The 18,942-nt window shown below is 39.3% G+C and overlaps 1 protein-coding gene across 1 annotated transcript in view; it reads right to left on the reverse strand.

Moving 5' to 3' along the window:
- Positions 1 to 18,942, reverse strand: part of LOC149089023 (transcription initiation protein SPT3 homolog) — a 203,024-nt gene that overhangs the window by 36,198 nt on the left and 147,884 nt on the right. Inside the window, exons 4-6 of the mRNA XM_089236673.1 lie at positions 16,779 to 16,863; positions 10,682 to 10,768; positions 8,104 to 8,203 (exon numbers count right to left, since the gene is read on the reverse strand). Coding sequence (XP_089092799.1) covers positions 8,104 to 8,203; positions 10,682 to 10,768; positions 16,779 to 16,863 — 272 coding nt within the window. The remainder of the gene's footprint in view (positions 1 to 8,103; positions 8,204 to 10,681; positions 10,769 to 16,778; positions 16,864 to 18,942) is intronic.

The raw sequence follows: 18,942 nt of genomic DNA on the forward strand, positions 1-18,942 counted from the left end.
CATATGACAACCATATTTTTATGGGCATCTTTTTATCAGCCACCTCGTTGGGCATTTTGCCTGTTGTGGTGTTGTATTTGTATTTGTATTTGTATATGATTTTTTTTATCAAAAGCATATACTTCAGATTCAATGTTTAATAATATCTTGTTTGAATTTTGCTACTCAGCTTTGATGGGCTGAGTGCAATTGTTGATTGAACTTTTATTATTGATTGAATTGTTGACTAAATTTCTATTAAATCATGCATAGCTTGTGGATGTTGTCCTATATATACGCATAATTAAATTTTATCTCATTTCATGTATATTTACTACGCATATGTTATATACTAGACAATGTATACATCGTATCATGTATGTATCTATATATCTTACGTTTCGTGGCATCGCTTTTTGTCTAGATCATTCCCAGAGCCAGCCAATCTGTTACAAAAACTCTGATATTGTACCCGGACACCTACTCTTTTAATCAAATTTTATATCATACTTTCTCAACTGCTATACGAAAAGCCATAATTTTTGTTATTCATCAATACATTCACGTGTTAGAATGTATACCGCCGGTGAATCCACTATTGCACAACTGAACTTTATATATTCAAGTGAACTTTGAAATTTCTCCGGACTTGATCTCATCTTTAGGACTATAATATCCATATCTAAATATGTCTGTAACTGGCAATGAAAAGCCCCCGGCTCCTTCAGTCTTGTGATATTATTAATACCAGCAATTGATAAATATCGATAATTTCCACTTACACATTTATAGTTCATTAGACCTGAATTTGTACATGTATCCTGTTTTTTTTTTCATGTTCTATTTTCAGATTCAGGCCTATGAAAAAACCCTTCCAACAGAGGAAAAGAAGAGAGAAGTTGGTGTTGCAGATCGGCTGATGGTTGGGGACAGAGTACGGTGATGAAGGCGGATGGTTTGGGATGTTTTCGTTAGTCTCTTGCGGGCGATCCGTCCGAGCTCCTCGGCGGCCGACGGGGGTTTCCGGGGACTTTAAGGGTGTGATTGCCACGAGTCGGAGGCGATGGTGGACCCGGCGGGGTTGGGTTCTGTGGCTTACGGGCCGGGGATGCCTGCCAGGCCCGGAGATCAAGAGAGTTTTTCCAGCATGATCCAGCCGCTATGTAATCTGTTTCAGAGCTGGGCCATGTTTGGTGTTAGTGTTTGTAGTCCTTTGCGTGGGTAGGGGGGTCGGCCCATGGTCTTGGTGGCTAGAGGGGCTTTTTCTTTTTTCCAGCATGGCCCAGCCACAAGGTAGCCTGCTTATATCCCACAAGGGACAGAGCGGGGGCCATGTTTAGTGTTTGCATAACTCAAGCTCCATGTGCCAATAAGGACACGTGTAGCTCTTCTCTGCACAATTTCTACCAAGTTTATGTCCCTCTGTAGGTATGGTCTTCAAAACCTTACAGCATATTCCAGTCCAGGACGAACTAAGCCTCGGAAAAGCCGAAGAATGACTTCAGGACAACGCGAACAGATCTTTTTGAAAATGAGACCAAGCATTCAATTCGATTTTTTGACCACTGCTGAACAATGTTCAGAGAACCTAAGCCGCTCGTCGAAGAAAATTCCCAAATCGGCGACCCTAGTTGCATCCAGGATAGGGACACCATTCACCTCGTAAGAGAACGGTGGGTTGTTCGAACTAAAATGAGTGACCATGCCCTTATCAACGCCAAAGTTCATGTTGCAATCCTGTATAAGTTGGTCTGCAGCAACTCCCTATCGCTTTGATACCCGATTACCTCCAATAGCTTCACGTCATCTGCGACTTTGCTAGCAATCCCATCGATACCCTGATCGAGTTTATCGAAAGTGAAAAGTATAGAGCTAAGGACATTTCCTTGAGGAACTCCAATTGGAACCTCAGGTAGCCCCATCTAGTTGTCCCGAGCCCCAGGACTACAGCCAGGGTCTCTTTATCGCATGGGCAAACGGGGCATGTGCCCAAGGTGTACTAATTTTCAGGGAACCCAAAAATCATTGTCTTTTGTATTTTAGTCATTTACCTTCTTTTTACAGAATACAGTCAGAGAACATTTTAATGGAAGTAGTGAATGTATGATACCACAAGAAAAAGAAAAGCACCTAGAAGCAGATTCCTTTATATGATGGGGATACTGCTTCTGTTGAACTTTCTCTTAAGAAAAATTAGAGTAGCATTATGTGTTAGATTGATATTCTACAAATACAAATACAACGCCACAGCAGGCAAAATGCCCAACGAGGTGGCTGAGAAAAAGATGCCCATAAAAATATGGATGTCATATATTTCAAAAATATAGCAACCCAATTAAAAATTCAATTAACACAAATTGTAAACAATATATACACATGATAAAATATTATACAATGCCCATAAAGAATACTTATGGTTGTCTTATTCTAAGTATGGATAGCTTCTTGATTTACCCCAACATGTTTATCGTATTCCTTTTTAAACGTGTCAATTGTGTTACAATTTACTGCAAATACAAATACAAATACAACGCCACAACAGGCAAATTGCTCAACGAGGTGGCTGACTTAAGAACATCATGGATCCCCGAGTCATTTTTGGAGGCCCTACCTACTACTGCTACACCACACATGCACCCCGCCCACCCCCCCACCCCCGCGGAACCCCAAACGAATCCGTGCATGCGGGAATGTGCGTGTACGTGTAGTGAAACCTGACGTGAAGTTTTTTGTTTCTCTGTAATGCTTGTTATGTGTAGTGCTGCCATCTGCCACCAGTTTTTCAAACTATGAGTAAAGTGTTATGATTGAATGATTTATCGTTCTAGGACTGTTGCTCTCTGTGGCGAGACTTTTTAACGGGGAGATCGGCTCGCATTTGCGCCTTGAAGTTGGGAACCACAGAAAACCAACTTCAGCCGACCACAACTGTGGGGTTCGAACCCAGATCCTCGCATCGCGAGTCCGTCACTATAACCACTCGACTACCACAGCGGCAAAAGAAAAGGGTTTTGCCCTACGCACCACAACGATAGTTATATTCATCGAGAGACTGGTTATTTGTGGAGATGAAGATTACAGGGAAGAAAATTGGTCACTGCCCCCACGGGGACTCGAACTCCGGTCTCTCGCTTGCCGGACTAGTGCTCTACCACCTAAGCCATAGAAGCAGACCTCCGGGGGTAAGCTATTCCATTTATTAACAACCCTATTAGAGAAAAATTCCCTGCGACACCATAGCCTTGCATTGTCCCTCACCAATCGATACTGGTGTCCCCTTGTAAAAGCAGTCGATTGGCGGTGTACCCAAGTTCATGGTCCATCCTATCCATCCCATTGAAATTTTTGAACACTTCGATCATATCTCCTCGACACCTGCGATCATCCAATGTAAACATATTCAAAATATGAAGTATCTTCATAACTCAAGCCCCGTGTGCCAATAAGGACACGTGTAGCTCTTCTCTGCACAATTTCTACGAAGTCTATGTCCCTCTGTAGGTATGGTCTCCAAAACCTTACAGCATACTCCAGTCCAGGACGAACTAAGCCTCGAAAAAGCGGAAGAATGACTTTAGGAGAACGCGAAGAGACCTTTTTCAAAATGAGACCAAGCATTCTGTTAGATTTTTTGACCACCGCTGAACAATGTTCAGAAAACCTAAGCCGCTCGTCAATGAGAATTCCCAAATCGGTGACCCTAGTTGCATCCGGGATAATGACAACATTTAACTTGTAAGAGAACCGTGGGTTGTTCAAACCAAAATGAGCGACCATGCACTTGTCAACGCTAAACGTCATGCTCCATTCATTTGCCCATGCTGCAATCCTGTTTAAGTTGGTCTGGAGCAACTCCCTATCGTTTTGATTCCCGATTACCCAATTCAGCTTCACATCATCTGCGAATTTGCTAGTAATCCCATCGATACCCTGATCGAGTTTATCGATAAAAAGTGAAAAAAGTATGGGGCCAAGGACACTTCCTTGAGGAACTCCACTTGTGACGTCTGTCCAACCAGAGAATTCCCCGTACACAATAACTCGTTGCGACCTATCTCTTAACCACGATTCTATCCAATTCAGCAAGTTGCCCCCCCAATTCCAATCTCGTGTAAACGCTTCAAGAGTTTACTATGTTGGACCCGATCGGACGCCTTCTGGAAATCAAGGTAAACAACGTCGACATTTTTGCTCTTATCCAAAGCCTTAGTCACGTAATCATAGAAGCAAAGGAGGTTAGTTACACATGACTTCCCCTTCCTGAACCCATGCTGATTATCCGACAATACATTATTCCCGTCTATCTACTTCACAAACTGCCTTTTGATGATAATTTCCAAAATTTTCGAGAGGGAGCTCGTCAAACTCACTGGACGATAATTGGACAACGCTTCTCTACTACCCTTCTTAAATATCGGAACAACATTAGCAAGTTTCCAATCCCTTGGGACGATACCCTCAGCAACACTACTCCTGTATATCTGTGCGACTGGCCCCAACAATTCATTAGCAAATTCCCTGAGGACCCTGGGATAGATATCATCTGGTCCTGGTGATTTGCTACTGAATATTGCAACTTAAATTAAAAAAAAAAATGCTTATGAAATTTTTTTGGGAAAAAAATTATTTCTTAAATTGCATAATAGATGAAGTCTCATAAAGCCAGTGTAAAATGTTCCAGCAACATTATAATGCTAATTTAGATGATGATTTTGCTATAGAATTTTAGAAATTTTTGCGAATTAAATTTTACAAAAGTTGCGTAACCTTCACATTACAGCAACATTCTCATATATTAAGACTGCTCAAAATTTTTATGACTATTCCCTATAAGCGATTGTAACAGTTAGCGAAATTTTTCTGTTTTGAAAAGTCTCCTCCCCAAGAACCGTACTGTCTCAAAACAAACTTTAACTACTTTCACTTGAAAGTGACAGTACTTTGAATTTACAATATGACGATCTCATTAGAGACTTTTTAGCATTGAAGGCAAGAAAAAAGCCAATTTGATTTATTGTTCCGACCTACAAATTTGATACTCCAAATAAATACCTGACAGCAATTCATGCTTTTCATTAATTTGTAAAGACGATGTGTTAATAAAATATGTGATAGTTCCAGTCAAATCAATACCTAGTCAAACCACTAAAGAACAATACAAGGTCATCGCTAGGAACTATGCAAATTACGTCCAAGAGAAAGAGAGTTTACATCTCCTCAACCTCTGTAAAAATCAAGATCGGAACTTTTTCCACCGAGATGTCCGCAGTAGACTTCGTGAATCCCGGGACATACCAACGCTAACTGTGAATGGTACCACGATAACGGAAGATTATGAGAAAGCAAACGTTTTTGCGGACATATTTTCTGGTTCATATAATTTCATTTGTTCCGGTTACGACCATCGTTATCATGGCCTTATGAATGATCATCTCTTCTTTCGTGACATGTTCAACACTCAGACGATAAAAGCCATTATTGCTTCTCTTCCTGGTCGATCATCTCCGGGTCCTGACGGAATACCCAGTTGTTTCTACAACCGTCTTTCAGACCCGATATCTTCTCTGCTTAGCTCCATCTTCACATCCTTCTATGACTACGGATCTATCCCATGCTCTTGGAAATCTGTAGTTATTAGTCCAATTTATAAGCATAAAGGCTCCAGGGCAGATCCGAATAATTATCGCCCGATATCATTAACCGATATATCCTGCAAAATTTTCGAGAGATGCATCGTCAATCAGTTACTTCCATTTGCCGACGAGATGGGCTTAATCTCCTCAGTTCAGTTTGGCTTCATTCCTGGCCGCTCCTTACCAGTGCAGCAGTTGATTTGTCATGATATATGGGAGAGTGCTATAGACTCTGGACAAGAGATTGATGTAATTTACGTCGATTTCCAAAAGGCATTTGATAAAGTAGACAGATTGCTACTACTGAGGAAGCTAGCTTGCATGGGGGTTCCGGATAAAGTTGTGAGGATAATTCAAGAACTGCTATCAGACAGAGTTCATCAGGTTCGCGTAGCCAGCGTGATGTCTAGAGAATGTCAGGTGCTAAGCGGAGTTATCCAGGGATCGGTGTTAGGCCCGATCTTACTGTATTCACTTTGTACACTTACGGTATTACTCAGGCTGTGTCACCCATCTCTCTATTGCTATTCGCTGATGACGTGAAGTTATTCTCTCCAGTGGAAAACACTAGGGGCCTAAAAATTGCATGCCAACAACTTTTCCAGTGGAGTTGTCAGTATAAGCTACCTATTTCATCATCAAAAAGTGGATCAATGCATTTAGGTAAACGCACCGATCCTGAATATTACCAACTAGGTAATGAAATGTTATAGCAATTGGATACATGCGTGGACTTAGGCATTGCAATGAGCCGCATTCTGGATTTCACTGATCATTATCATGGCACAGTCTGCAAAGCTAATAGAATTTCATATATGTTATGTACGGCATACCGTAAGCGTGATGCGCATAAGTTGTCATATGCTTTTTGTGTGTACGTTCACCCGACTCTGGAGTTCTGTTCGCAAGTATGGAGCCCTTACAAAATCAAGGACATAAAGCTCCTCGAAAAGCCACAGAGGTCGTTTACTAAACGAATACCTGGCATGAGCGGTCTATCTTATTGCCAGAGACTTCAATTTCTGGGTTTACACTCGCTGGAATGGCGTAGAATCGCTGCAGATCTGAAGATGTGCTACAAACTAGTCCACCAAATTGCTTATCTACCATCGAGAGAGCCTTTCTTTGAGATCATAGACAGGCGAGTTAACCTACGTAGGCATCGCTTCCAAATAAGAATACCAACGGCTAGAAGGGATTGCCTTTTCCACGGATATAGATGCCGTGTGGCAAGAATATGGAACAGTCTTCCATCAGAACTTGTATGTGCCTCCTACGCAAGATTTGCTTCCGCTATTGGGGATTTCGACCTTACTCCGTATGCGAAGTGCTTTCCGTTCTGACTATTTTTTTTTTTTTTTTTCTTCCAGTATAAGTGCATTTCATGCCTTCTGGGGTTATTATTGTAAATAAATTTTCACTTCAAAATATGAAAGACAGATGGAAGCACCCGTAGAAAATAAACATTCATAACTTTGACAATGTAATCTCAAAGAATCTGTATAAGGCCCCGCCCCCAAATTTATGTTCGCCCAGGGCCTAGATTTATGATGAATGAACTCTAACTACAGCCCTGTCAGCTCTATTCTTGAGGGGCCATGATTATTTGTCTCAAATATGTTAAGTAAAACGTATCAAAAGGAATTAAATGTCTAATCGATTTGACTTATTTTTAAATTTTAATTTCATTTTTTTTGTTATCCAGAACGTAAATAGGCATTTTTTTTCATAGAATCTAATTCCGAGATTTTTTCAATCTCTTAGGCTAGCCGCTGTAGTGGTCAAGTGGTCATAGTGACGGACTCGCATCACGAGGTCCTAGGTTCAAACCCCACCGGCACTACAGTGATGATCGGCCGAAGTTGGTTTTTTGTGGTTCCTAACTTCCAGGTGTAAATGCGAGCCGATCTCCCCGTTAAAAAGTCTCGCCACAGAGAGCAACCGGCCTACAAACAATACAAATATTCAATCACTTCTAAAATGTTGATGGCACCACTGAAAAATCAGACACAATACTGAATACGAACTCAGATTGTTAGGTACACACACTTACACTTTCGTTAAACTCACTAGGTAGTAAATTGCCCATGGCGATAGGCCTGTCGTTATAACAGGATTCGGCTGTATTTGTACTAATAGCATAAAGTGAAGGGAAGGGAGGGATGTTACTAAAATTTTAAACGAGGTTTCAGTTATACAACTTTCTCGTTAATATGAACTTTCAACGTTATCCGCGAAATATTGTATAAATGAGTTTCCGCTATGTGTAAATAGTTGGGTAAGAAGATGAAATGTGGACTGGGACGAAGACTATATACGTATGTCACGGTCCATATCCGGAGTCTAGTGTTTGAAGTATGGGCAATGTGTATAGTGGCAGGCCACTTTACAAAGATGGTAGACGTTGGACTTGAACCGTAACATATATATCATCCAGCAACTGCTGTGTCTATTTAAAGTTTTTTGCATAATCAACAGAAAGAAAAATTACCTGCAGATTTTGCAGCATCCACTCCGAAGCTCAAATTTTCCAAGAGCTTGAATCTTATCGTCTTGACTTCAAGATGTTTCAATAACCGCTTTAACTTCGGCTGCAATTAAAAAAAAAAGTATGTATATACAGTATAATCTTGATAATGAAAGGCGAATGGGGCAGAGAGCCCCCTATATCAGGGGTCTTCAACCTTTTTCGGCGGGCTAAATTGAAACTTCCCGCGAAGCCCGCGAGCCAACTCATGTAGTTTAGTGACATTTTAATAGAAGAGGCAATAGGGGGCCCGAATTCAGCCCCAAAAAAGGGACAAATATACACTGAAGAGCCAAAAAAACTGGTCACCCGCCTAATACCGTGTAGGGCACCCGCGAGCCCGCAGAAGTGCCGCAACACGACGGGGCATGGACTCGACTAATGTCTGAAGTAGTGCTGGAGGTAATTGACACCATGAATCCTGCAAGGCTGTCCATAAATCCGTAGGAGTAAGAGGTGGTGGAGATCTCTTCTGAACAGCACGTTGCAAGGCATCCCAGATATGTTCAATAATGTTCATGTCTGGGGATTTTGGTGGCGAGCGGAAGTGTCTAAAGTCAGAAGAGTGTTCCTGGAGCCACTTTGTAGCAATTCTGGACGTGTGGGGTGTCGCATTGTCCTGCTGAAATTGTCCAAGTCCGTCGGAATGCACAATGGACATGAATGGGTGCAGGTGATCAGACAGGATGCTTACATGCCCGTCAGAGTCGTATCTATTCGTATCAGGAGTCCCATATCACGCCAACTGCACACACCCCATACCATCACAGAGCCTCCACCAGCTTGAACAGTCCCCTGTTGACATGTAGGGTCCATGGATTCATGAGGTTGTCTCCATACCTGTACACGTCCATCAGCTCGAAGCAATTGGAACCGAGACTCGTCAGACCAGGCAACGTGTTTCCAGTCCTCAACAGTCCAATGTCGGTGTTGTCGGGCCCAGGTGAGGCGTAAAGCTTTGTGTCGTGCAGTCATCAAGGGTACACGAGTGGGCCTTCGGCTCCGAAAGCCCAAATCGATGATGTTTCGTTGAATGGTTCGCACGCTGACACTTGTTGATGGCCCAGCATTGAAATCTGCAGCAATTTGCGGAAGGGTTGCACGTCTGTCACGTTTAATGATTCTCGTCAGTCCCGTTCTTGCATGATCTTTTTCCGGCCGCAGCGATGTCGTAGATTTAATTTTTTACCGGATTCCCGATATTCACGGTACACTCGTGAAATGGTCGTACGTGAAAATCCAAATTTCATCGCTACCTCGGAGATGCTATGTCCCATCTCTCGTGCGCAGACTATAACGCCACGTTCAAATTCACTTAAATCTCGATAACCTGCCATTGTAGCAGCAGTAACCGATCTAACAACTATGCCAGGCACTTGTTGTGTTATATAGGCGTTGTCGACCTCAGCGCCGTACTCTGATTGGTTCGATATCTCTTTATTTGCATACGCATGCCTGTGCCAGTTTTTTTCTCTCTTCAGATTAATTGAAGATTGTTTATTTAGAAATTATTTCTTTCATTAATTATCAATTTTGATTTGTTTGAAAGATCTTAGCACTAATTCTGAAAAAGTTTTTGATTAATTACTGATCAAAATAATTAGTTCTGAGATTAATTTTAGTCTGAAGTCACTTTAAATAATTCTGAAATTATTTATTTCGGTAATTCTGAAATAATTTTTATTTCGGAAATCATTTTCCTGCTGAGTAAACCTTGAAATAATTTCTTTCAATAATTATGCAATTATTTTTTTTCTTGATTGTGAAATAATTTCTATCAAAAATTACGAACTTATTTCTCTCATTGATTTACGAGTTATTTTTTCACTAATTCTGAAATTATTTGTTTCAAAATTTCTAAAATTAGTTCTTAGTTTTCATAAATTTCTTTCGGAATTATTTATTTAATTTATTCTAGAATTATTACTTTCACTAATTCTGAAATGATTTATTTTATAAATACTAGAATTAATCGTTTTTCAATGTTTTCAAATCATTTTCTGAAAATTATAGGCGAGGGAACGACAGAAAGCTCGGACGGCCATGCGTTGAAGACCTCTGCCCTAAACGATTACTGAAAACTCTGAGAATTCCAAAACAACAATATAGAATATATAAGATATTAGATTTATATTAAAAGAAGACTGTATTGCAAAATATACATGTATGCACTAGGTAAGCCTAATGGAAGTCATGGTAATTTCTAGGAAGTTTCTGATTAGAAATAACTCGTTTTGATTTGATGGAATAATTGTTACTTTTTTTTAGAACATTTACATTTAATCTTATCAGTTTTGTTTCTAATGCATTACGAATTAGGAATGCTAAGTCTTAAACTGAAAAATTACTGGTATTATTGTAAAAAAAAATGCATACTCTCATTATAGAAGGATCTACCTCAATGAAAATAATATCTTCACACACCCCATTGAAATTTACCAATTCATTAAATTTCTTAAGTTTTGAAGTAGTTAGGAATTTTAGGGGAGTTGATCTTGCAATCACAGGGATACTAAAGAACACGCACACGCAATTTTCATACCTTGTTCTTTCTCAATAAGAACAGCACATCTTTATGAGTTATCTCAGAGCTGTCACGCAATGTCGCTGATTCACTGGCTTGAATAATCTATAATAAAAGAACAGAAATTTAAAGAAAACCGAATGATATTAGAAATGTTATCATTTTTTGTTATATATGCACATAAGATTTAGAGATGAAGTAAAATTTTAAAATTCTTCGAACTGGTTCGAAGAATTTTGTCATTTTTAGAACTCATATGAAGAATGAGATTTCTTAGGCTCTCTATATCCACTGAAATAGCATTTGCGTTTAAGAAGTTGGTTGAGGCTAAGTTTAGCATGAATTTAGTGGTAGTTAAGTCATTAGTGGAAATGCTATCATACTGTAAATTGGTCTTAACGCTATTTGAAACCTCGAAGCTCTAGTGGACTACAAAAACAACAGAAAGGTATGGATAGCATTTGAAACTTCCGAGTGATAGTTGAAAGAACAAAATCTGATATTGGAAATTGTGAAGGTTTTACCCATGGTTAGAAAATTTGCAGAGTCAAATTTTAACCAAAGAATAAAATAAATAAATCCCAAATAACGGATCTATCAGCCTTAAAAAATTATGCTCTTATATGACATACTAGATAAAGGAATTTTTAGTTTGAAAAATGTTTACAGAACATTTCCAAATATTACATGAATTTGCATTGATGGAACGGTATATTTTTCAACAATATTTCAACTGGAATGACTTTGCCCAGTTTTCAAAAAAAATGTTTTCTAGTGGTGTAAAACTTACTTGGTTAATCGTTTGCGGCGTTGCAGTCGTCAAGGCATTCGTTTTACATGAAAATGACACGACCTGAGATTTGGGGACATTTCCTGGATAAGGGATATCGCGTATAAGAAGGTTTTTCGACGAGATTCAATATCGAGAAAAATTTGAAGACCTCGAACTTTCATTCGTGCAGCTTTTTTGATAAATAAGTCAGTCCCATCAGTACTACTGAACCAAATTTGGGTGCCCGAGTGGGATGGTGGTAAGATGCTCGTCTGCCATCGTGAAGGTTGATGTTAGGGTCCCGGGTTCGAACCCAAGGGAGGATATAGGTAAGATATTTTCCCTGACGAACTCGAGGCTACCACCGATAGACAGCGCCTTCACTTCCAACCCATCTCACTAATGGCAGTAAATTGCAGTAAAGCGATATGGCCAGAGTTGGTGTTTGGTGAAGTAGTAGTCCCATCAGTAGTTACTATTATTATTAGTAGATGTAATGAAGATTATATAGCGATTGAAGTTTTGGTTTTGCACCTTACCGGAAGATTTTTATTTTGGTGAGCAATCTCACCCCAGGTTCAATAGGAAATTTGGAGTAACTTTGCCCACTTTTTAACTCTCATTTTGTCTCAGAGTACCAACTTAAAAGATATTAAGTGGATGAAATCTTGTAACGTAAATATGAGTTGAAACTATTCAATAACTTGAAAAAGCAATACAAATACAACGCCACAACGGGCAAAATTCCCAACGAGGTGCCTGATAAAAAGATGCCCATAAAAATATGGATGTCATATATTTCAAAAAAAAAACAGCAACCCAAATGAAAAATGCAATTAACACAAATTATAAACAATATATACACATGATAAAATACTATACAACGCCCATAAAGAATACTTATGGTTGTCTTATTCTAAGAATGGATAGCTTCTCGAATTACCCCAACATGTTTATCGTATTTCTTTTTGAACGTGTCAATTGTGTTACAATTTACTACCTCAGGGGGTAAGCTATTTCATTGATTAACCCTATTAGAGAAAAATTCCCCCTGCGACACTATAACCTTGCATTGTCCCTTACCAATCGATACTGGTGTCCCCTTGTAAAAGCAGTCGATTGGCGGTGCACTAAATGTTCATGGTCCATCCTATCCATCCCATTGAAAATTTTGAACACTTCGATCATATCTCCTCGACACCTGCGTTCATCCAATGTAAACATTCAGAAAATGAAGTCTCTCTTCATAACTCAAGCCCTGTGTGCCAATAAGGACACGCGTAGCTCTTCTTTGCACCCCCTTCAACCAAGTCTATGTCCCTCTGTAGGTATGGTCTCCAAAACCTTACAGCATACTCCAGTCCAGGACGAACTAAGCCTCGAAAAAGCGGAAGAATGACTTTAGGAGAACGCGAAGAGACCTTTTTGAAAAAAAGGCCGAGCATTCTATTCGCTTTTTTGACCACCGCTGAACAATGTTCAGAAAACCTAAGTCGCTCGTCAATGAGAATTCCCAAATCGGTGACCCTAGTTGCATCCGGGATAGTGACACCATTCAACACGTAAGAGAACCGTGGGTTGTTCGAACCAAAATGAGCGACCACGCACTTGTCAACGCTAAACATCATGCTCCATTCATTTGCCCATGTTGCGCAATCCTGTTTAAGTTGGTCTGGAGCAACTCCCTATCGCTTTCATTCCCGATTACCCCCATTAGCTTCCACATCATCTGCGAATTTGCTAGTAATCCCATCGATACCCTGATCGAGTTTATCGATAAAAAGTGAAAAAAGTATGGGACCAAGGACACTTCCCTGAGGAACTCCACTTGTGACGTCTGTCCAGTCAGATAATTCCCCGTTCACCATAACTCGTTGCGACCTATCTCTTAACCACGATTCTATCCAATTCAGCAAGTAATTCCAATCTCGTGTAAACGCTTCAAGCGTTTGCCATGTTAGACTCGATCGAATGCCTTCTGGAAATGAAGGTAAACAACATCTACATTTTTGCTCTTACCCAAAGCTTTAGTCACGTGATCATAGAAGCAAAGGAGGTTAGTTACACATGACTTCCTCTTCCTGAACCCATGCTGATTATCCGACTCGTCCATTATGCCCGTTTATCCACTTCACAAATTGCCTTTTGATGATAAGTTCCAAAATTTTCGAGAGGGAGCTCGTCAAACTCACAAGACGATAATTGGACACCGCTTCTCTATTACCCTTCTTAAATATCGGAACAACATTAGCAAGTTTCCAATCCCTTGGGACGATACCCTCAGCAACACTACTCCTGTATATCCGAGCGACTGGCCCCAACAATTCATTAGCAAATTCCCTGAGGACCCTGGGATAGATATCATCTGGTCCTGGTGCTTTGCTTGCACATACATTTCTTAGAAGATTTAGGACCTCCACGTCTTCTACATGAATATCGTTGAGGATTTTATTACCCCATGCAACACCCGTATATCGAATATCATAATCTTCATTAAAAACCGACGCGAAAAAGTCATTGGAAGCACTACACATGCCGACATTGCTCTCTAACCTAGAGCCAATGTTATCTGCCAATCTAGATTCAACTTCCTTTTTACTATCCCTTATCACTTTCTTCAACAGGCTTCTTTTATCAGTAAACGATGATAGGTCACCTCATCCACTTTTATACTCTCTGAATGCTCTTTTAAAGCGAAGTTTTATTTGAACACGAGTAAAAAAAAAGTTTATTTTGAACACGAGATTCACCCATAAGAGCAATATACCTAGAAAATAGCCCACATGGAATTCCTGTGGGAACCATTTAACATGTAATTTTTACTGTCTTAATCATATGTTAGAATTTTGATTTCGGATTTTCCCCAACTCTTTCAATATTAGATTTAAGGTATTTTTTAAAGATGATATACGCGCTTAGAGCACTGAACTGTGTTAAGTTATTTTCTGTGCTTGTTAACTTATATTATAACCATCATTTCGGTTGACATTTTTTTATCTTTCCTTTGTAGTCTTTGAAATTCGAATTTTAATTTCATTTTGTATAGAAAGCTCACATCCTTATAATAACAAATACATTTTTAATGTATATAATTTACCAAATTTCAACTTTAACGTGTGCTTTTCTAATTTATCGTAAAGTTTCATCGACCCACTTAAGGAAGAGTCATAATTTATTTATTTAAAATACAAAGCTAAGGGTTTCGGTAGCAGATGAATGAAAAATATCCAGATGTCGAGGAAGCTCATCATAAAATTCGGAAAATCTGTTTACAGCATAGTAATTACCAATATTAGTATTGAATCATTTGACGGCAAATAAGCAACTAGATCTTAGTACTTAATATTAAAACAGATTTCGTTAAGTATGGGTATGCAATCAATTTGGTTAGTCAACAGTTTCTTGAAAAAAATACGAGCAAGTAATCTCTGCGTTTTTGTAAACTAATAACATTGAAACTTTTTCGTAGATGAGTGGCAGATAGAATATTATTATGAGGACCATGTTTTTTGAAATATAAATACCTTAGAAAATTGTTTTGAATAAATTAAGCCATATGATTTGAAAATAAAATTTTATTGCATTGTTTTGCGTTATTTTTGTCGTCATTGAGTTCTTTTGACACCTCGTGTTGGTCACATCGCTCTAAATCCATTCACATCACAATCAGGTGGTGGGTAAAGTCATCCCATTATGCCGAGTGACTTTGCCTTTGACCTTTTTTTTTATTTTTTCATGAAAAGGAGGGGGGGGGGACCCATCAAAATAAAAACCCCATAAATCATATCTACGGACCATGAACCAAAAATAAAACTTTTATTTTCGACTTCTAACTAACGGTTTAAATGAAAACTTTTAATTTAAATTTTAAAACTGGGCAAAGTCACCCCAGTCGACAGTATATCGTTAGTCTTGGAGGTAACTTGAACAAATTAAATAAAAAATAAATGAATAAATGTTGTAAGACATCACCCCAGAGTCCGTTTAACACTTGAGCCGCTTCCGTTATAAATATTACTCTCTTCTAATGAGCATAGATGATGAACCTGCGGAAGGTATGCATGTACGGTGAAATAGCAGTTGCCTGCCGAATCACTTTCTGATGAGTTGGGATACAGAGGGGTATGAATGAGTAGATTTTTTTTCTTGCCTAGAACAATAGAGGAGTTCCTGACTTTTGTGCACAACAGACCCTTCTATGACAATAAGATACCACTTATCCAAGATAAAGTCCACCTCCCCCCCCCCCACCTCATTTACAGAATAATTCACAGAATATACTGTAACACAAAAAGATTAAGTTAATTGTTTTATTAAGCAAACTCATGAACGTCTGATTAAGAATCTCTGGCATAAAAGAATGTATGTACTTTATTTCTTTCAATCTTTTTTGTAGGCGTTAGTCGTGATAGCCGGCTTTTTGGGTCTTTTTCAAGTTACAACCTTTTAGCGTTTCCGGGGTTGGCAATTTGGCCATCTAGTTAAAATTTTTTGAAATAAAGATTTGTAAAAAATGTGGAGAAGAGGGCCAGTCCCAGAATGGGTAGGAAATACGCTGTGGAGACTGCGAGAGAATAAACAAGTTATAAAAAAATGAAACTTTCCGAAGACGATGAGAGCAATTTAAGGGACTACAAAATTCTGTCTCAGGAGATTAAACGTCTTATGGTCAACATCAATTACGATGAATAGCCAAAAGTTCCAAGTCGGTACTAGTGTAACAGTGCTTCGTACACACAATGGGCTCTTAAAGCCATAATCTTAGAATAAGTTAAAGTATAGCCATTAGTACTAACCCATTTTATGTATTTTACTAACAAATTATATGTAAATGTGAGTACCGGTCTATATACACAATTGTGAAGTGCGGGCACTATTAAAGTACCCAGTCGCGAGGATGGGTAGAGTGCAGGGCAAGAAAACAATAATATGCAAGTTGCGGGATGTTGATATTATTTTACATTAAAGTCATGAGTGGCGTCTTCATAAAGCCTCTCGTGATGGGCTGGATCACCTTCGCTGAGATCGATTCATCAGATTTTGGCATGTACCCTCCGTGGTGGGTCGAACAAGTAAATCTAGCTTACGACCTTTTTCTTTAAGCTAAAACCCACAGAGTTTCGAAACGATCGAAAAACGGTTTTATCTCATCATTTAATTTTAATTTGTCAAGAAGTACATTGATTTCACTGGCATTATTCATCTTGTGGCAAATTTATATTTATAATTATTATGCATTTGAAATAATTATACTTATTTGAGAAACAATGTGAATCGGAATCGGACCATTCCAAATCTGAAGATTAGACGTATAGTGAAAAAATACTTGAAGGTTCAACTCACCAAAGACCTCATTTGTTGGCATAAAATTCTGCTCACAAGGCATATTGAGTCCTTTGACGGGTTTTCACAGTCACCAAATCCGAACCTAAAGGTAGAAAAGCGAGTAGGGGGAAAAAAGTATATTTAGTCATTGTCATGACATGTTCATTTGCAAAATACTTAACACTTTGAGGAGGCCCGCAGGCAATTAAAATATACTCACACGTTAACAAATAGCTCGGTAGGCTATACGTTGAAGACCCCGGACATACACAAAGGCTTGAATCAGCGGTAGTGGTTTCTAAACATTGAAGGGCTAGAGCCAGAACCTCCCACGACTATGCTTTCATCTTCACAATACAAGCTGAACAATAAAAAGTATAACTGACTCCTAGTTTTTCCGTGTTTCCCTTCTTTTCTGGGTCTACTACCATTGAGGTAATTTAATATCAAGTCCAACAGAGTGACTTACAACAGAAAATTTTTCAGAGAACATCTAAGGGCACAACATGTTGTCAGCATATTATATGCCTTCTCGCATGTTATGCAAGACTGGAAATGGGCAGACATGAAACCAATTCTGCCCATTCCCAACAATTCATTAGCACATATCCCAGGGTCAGGGAATGTGCTAATGAATTGTTGGAGCCAGTCGCACAGATATACAGGAGTAGCGTTGCTGAGGGTATCGTCCCAAGGGATTGGAAACTTGCTAATGTTGTTCCGATATTTAAGAAGAGTAGTGGAGAAGCTGTGTCCAATTATCGTCTTGTGAGTTTGACGAGCTCTCTCTTGAAGATTTTGGAAATTATAATCAAAAGGCAGTTTGTGAAGTGGATAGACGAGAATAATGTATTGTCGGATAATCACCATGGGTACGGGAAGGGGAAGTCATGTGTGACTAACCTCCTTTGCTTCTATGATCACGTGACGAAGGCTTTGTGTAAGAGCAAAAATGTAGATGTTGTTTACCTTGATTTCCAGACGGCATGCGATCAGGTCCAACATGGTAAACTCTTGAAGCGTTTACACAAGATTGGGATTGGGGGCAACTTGCTGAATTGGATAGAATCGAGGTTAACAGAGAGGTCTCAACGAGTTATGGTGAACGGGGAATTCTCTGATTGGACAGGCGTCACTAGTGGAGTTTCTCAAGGAAGTGTCCTGTGCCCCATACTTTTTCACTTTTTATCGATAAACTCGATCAGGGTACTGATGGAATTGCTAGTAAATTCGCAGATGATGTGAAGCTGATGGGGGTAATCGGGAATCAATGCGATAGGGAGTTGCTGCAGACCAATTTAAACAGGATTGCAACATGGGCAAATGAATGGTCCATGACGTTTAGCGTTGACAAGTGCATGGTCGCCCATTTTGGTTCGGCCTCCTGTGCCTCTATGGTCACGTGATTAAGGTTTTGGGTAAGGGCAAAAAAAATAGATGTTTACCTTGATTTCCGATCGGGAATCAGTACGATCAAAGGAAAGGTAAATGATAATCTATATCGAATAACCTAGATCAAATCCATATGATCTAGGAAGCAAAGTGGGGAAAGCAGGACGAGTGGGAGCCCTATAAACACCTACATAGAGATAGGCCTTCCCAATGTATGTATGAATTTTCAATGGGCTTCGAAACCGCGTGCGGGTCTTGTGTGTGTAGCGTTTTTCAACTAGCACTTAACTAGCACTTTTTTGCATAAAAAATTAACGTTTTACTGTTTATATTTTATTGTGCGGTGCATTTTTTTCTGTGTTATGTCAAGGTGAATTTTTGGGATAAGTAAAACATGAAACTAAAAATAGAATCCTACTGGAATAAGGTAGAAGTGAGCAAGAGTCTCACAAATTCACTAACTGAAGTATGTACCTAGACAAGAAATGTATGGAGCTACTAAAAGGATCAAAGAACATCTAGAGTGGAAAAATAAGTCGTAAATTTTATAATGCATTAATACTTGAGATTTTTTTGTGATTTTTCTGCTTCGGCTAACACTGGCTTCTAGCCCGCAAGTTATCAAACCCATTTGCTCACCAATAAGTTGTTAAGCGAGATGACTCGCTCCGATGAATATTTTATATTTCACAATAAGATTCTCATTTCGTGTTTTTTTGTACCCTGTGTATATAATATGGCAAATGTAAGATAACAGATAAGATGGCATGCCCCCCCCCCTCCAATAGCT

Source organism: Pholcus phalangioides, unplaced genomic scaffold, assembly GCF_987345545.1.
Source record: "Pholcus phalangioides strain wild (caught in Gottingen) unplaced genomic scaffold, Ppha-v1.0 ptg000002l_1, whole genome shotgun sequence".
Taxonomy (NCBI): domain Eukaryota; kingdom Metazoa; phylum Arthropoda; class Arachnida; order Araneae; family Pholcidae; genus Pholcus; species Pholcus phalangioides.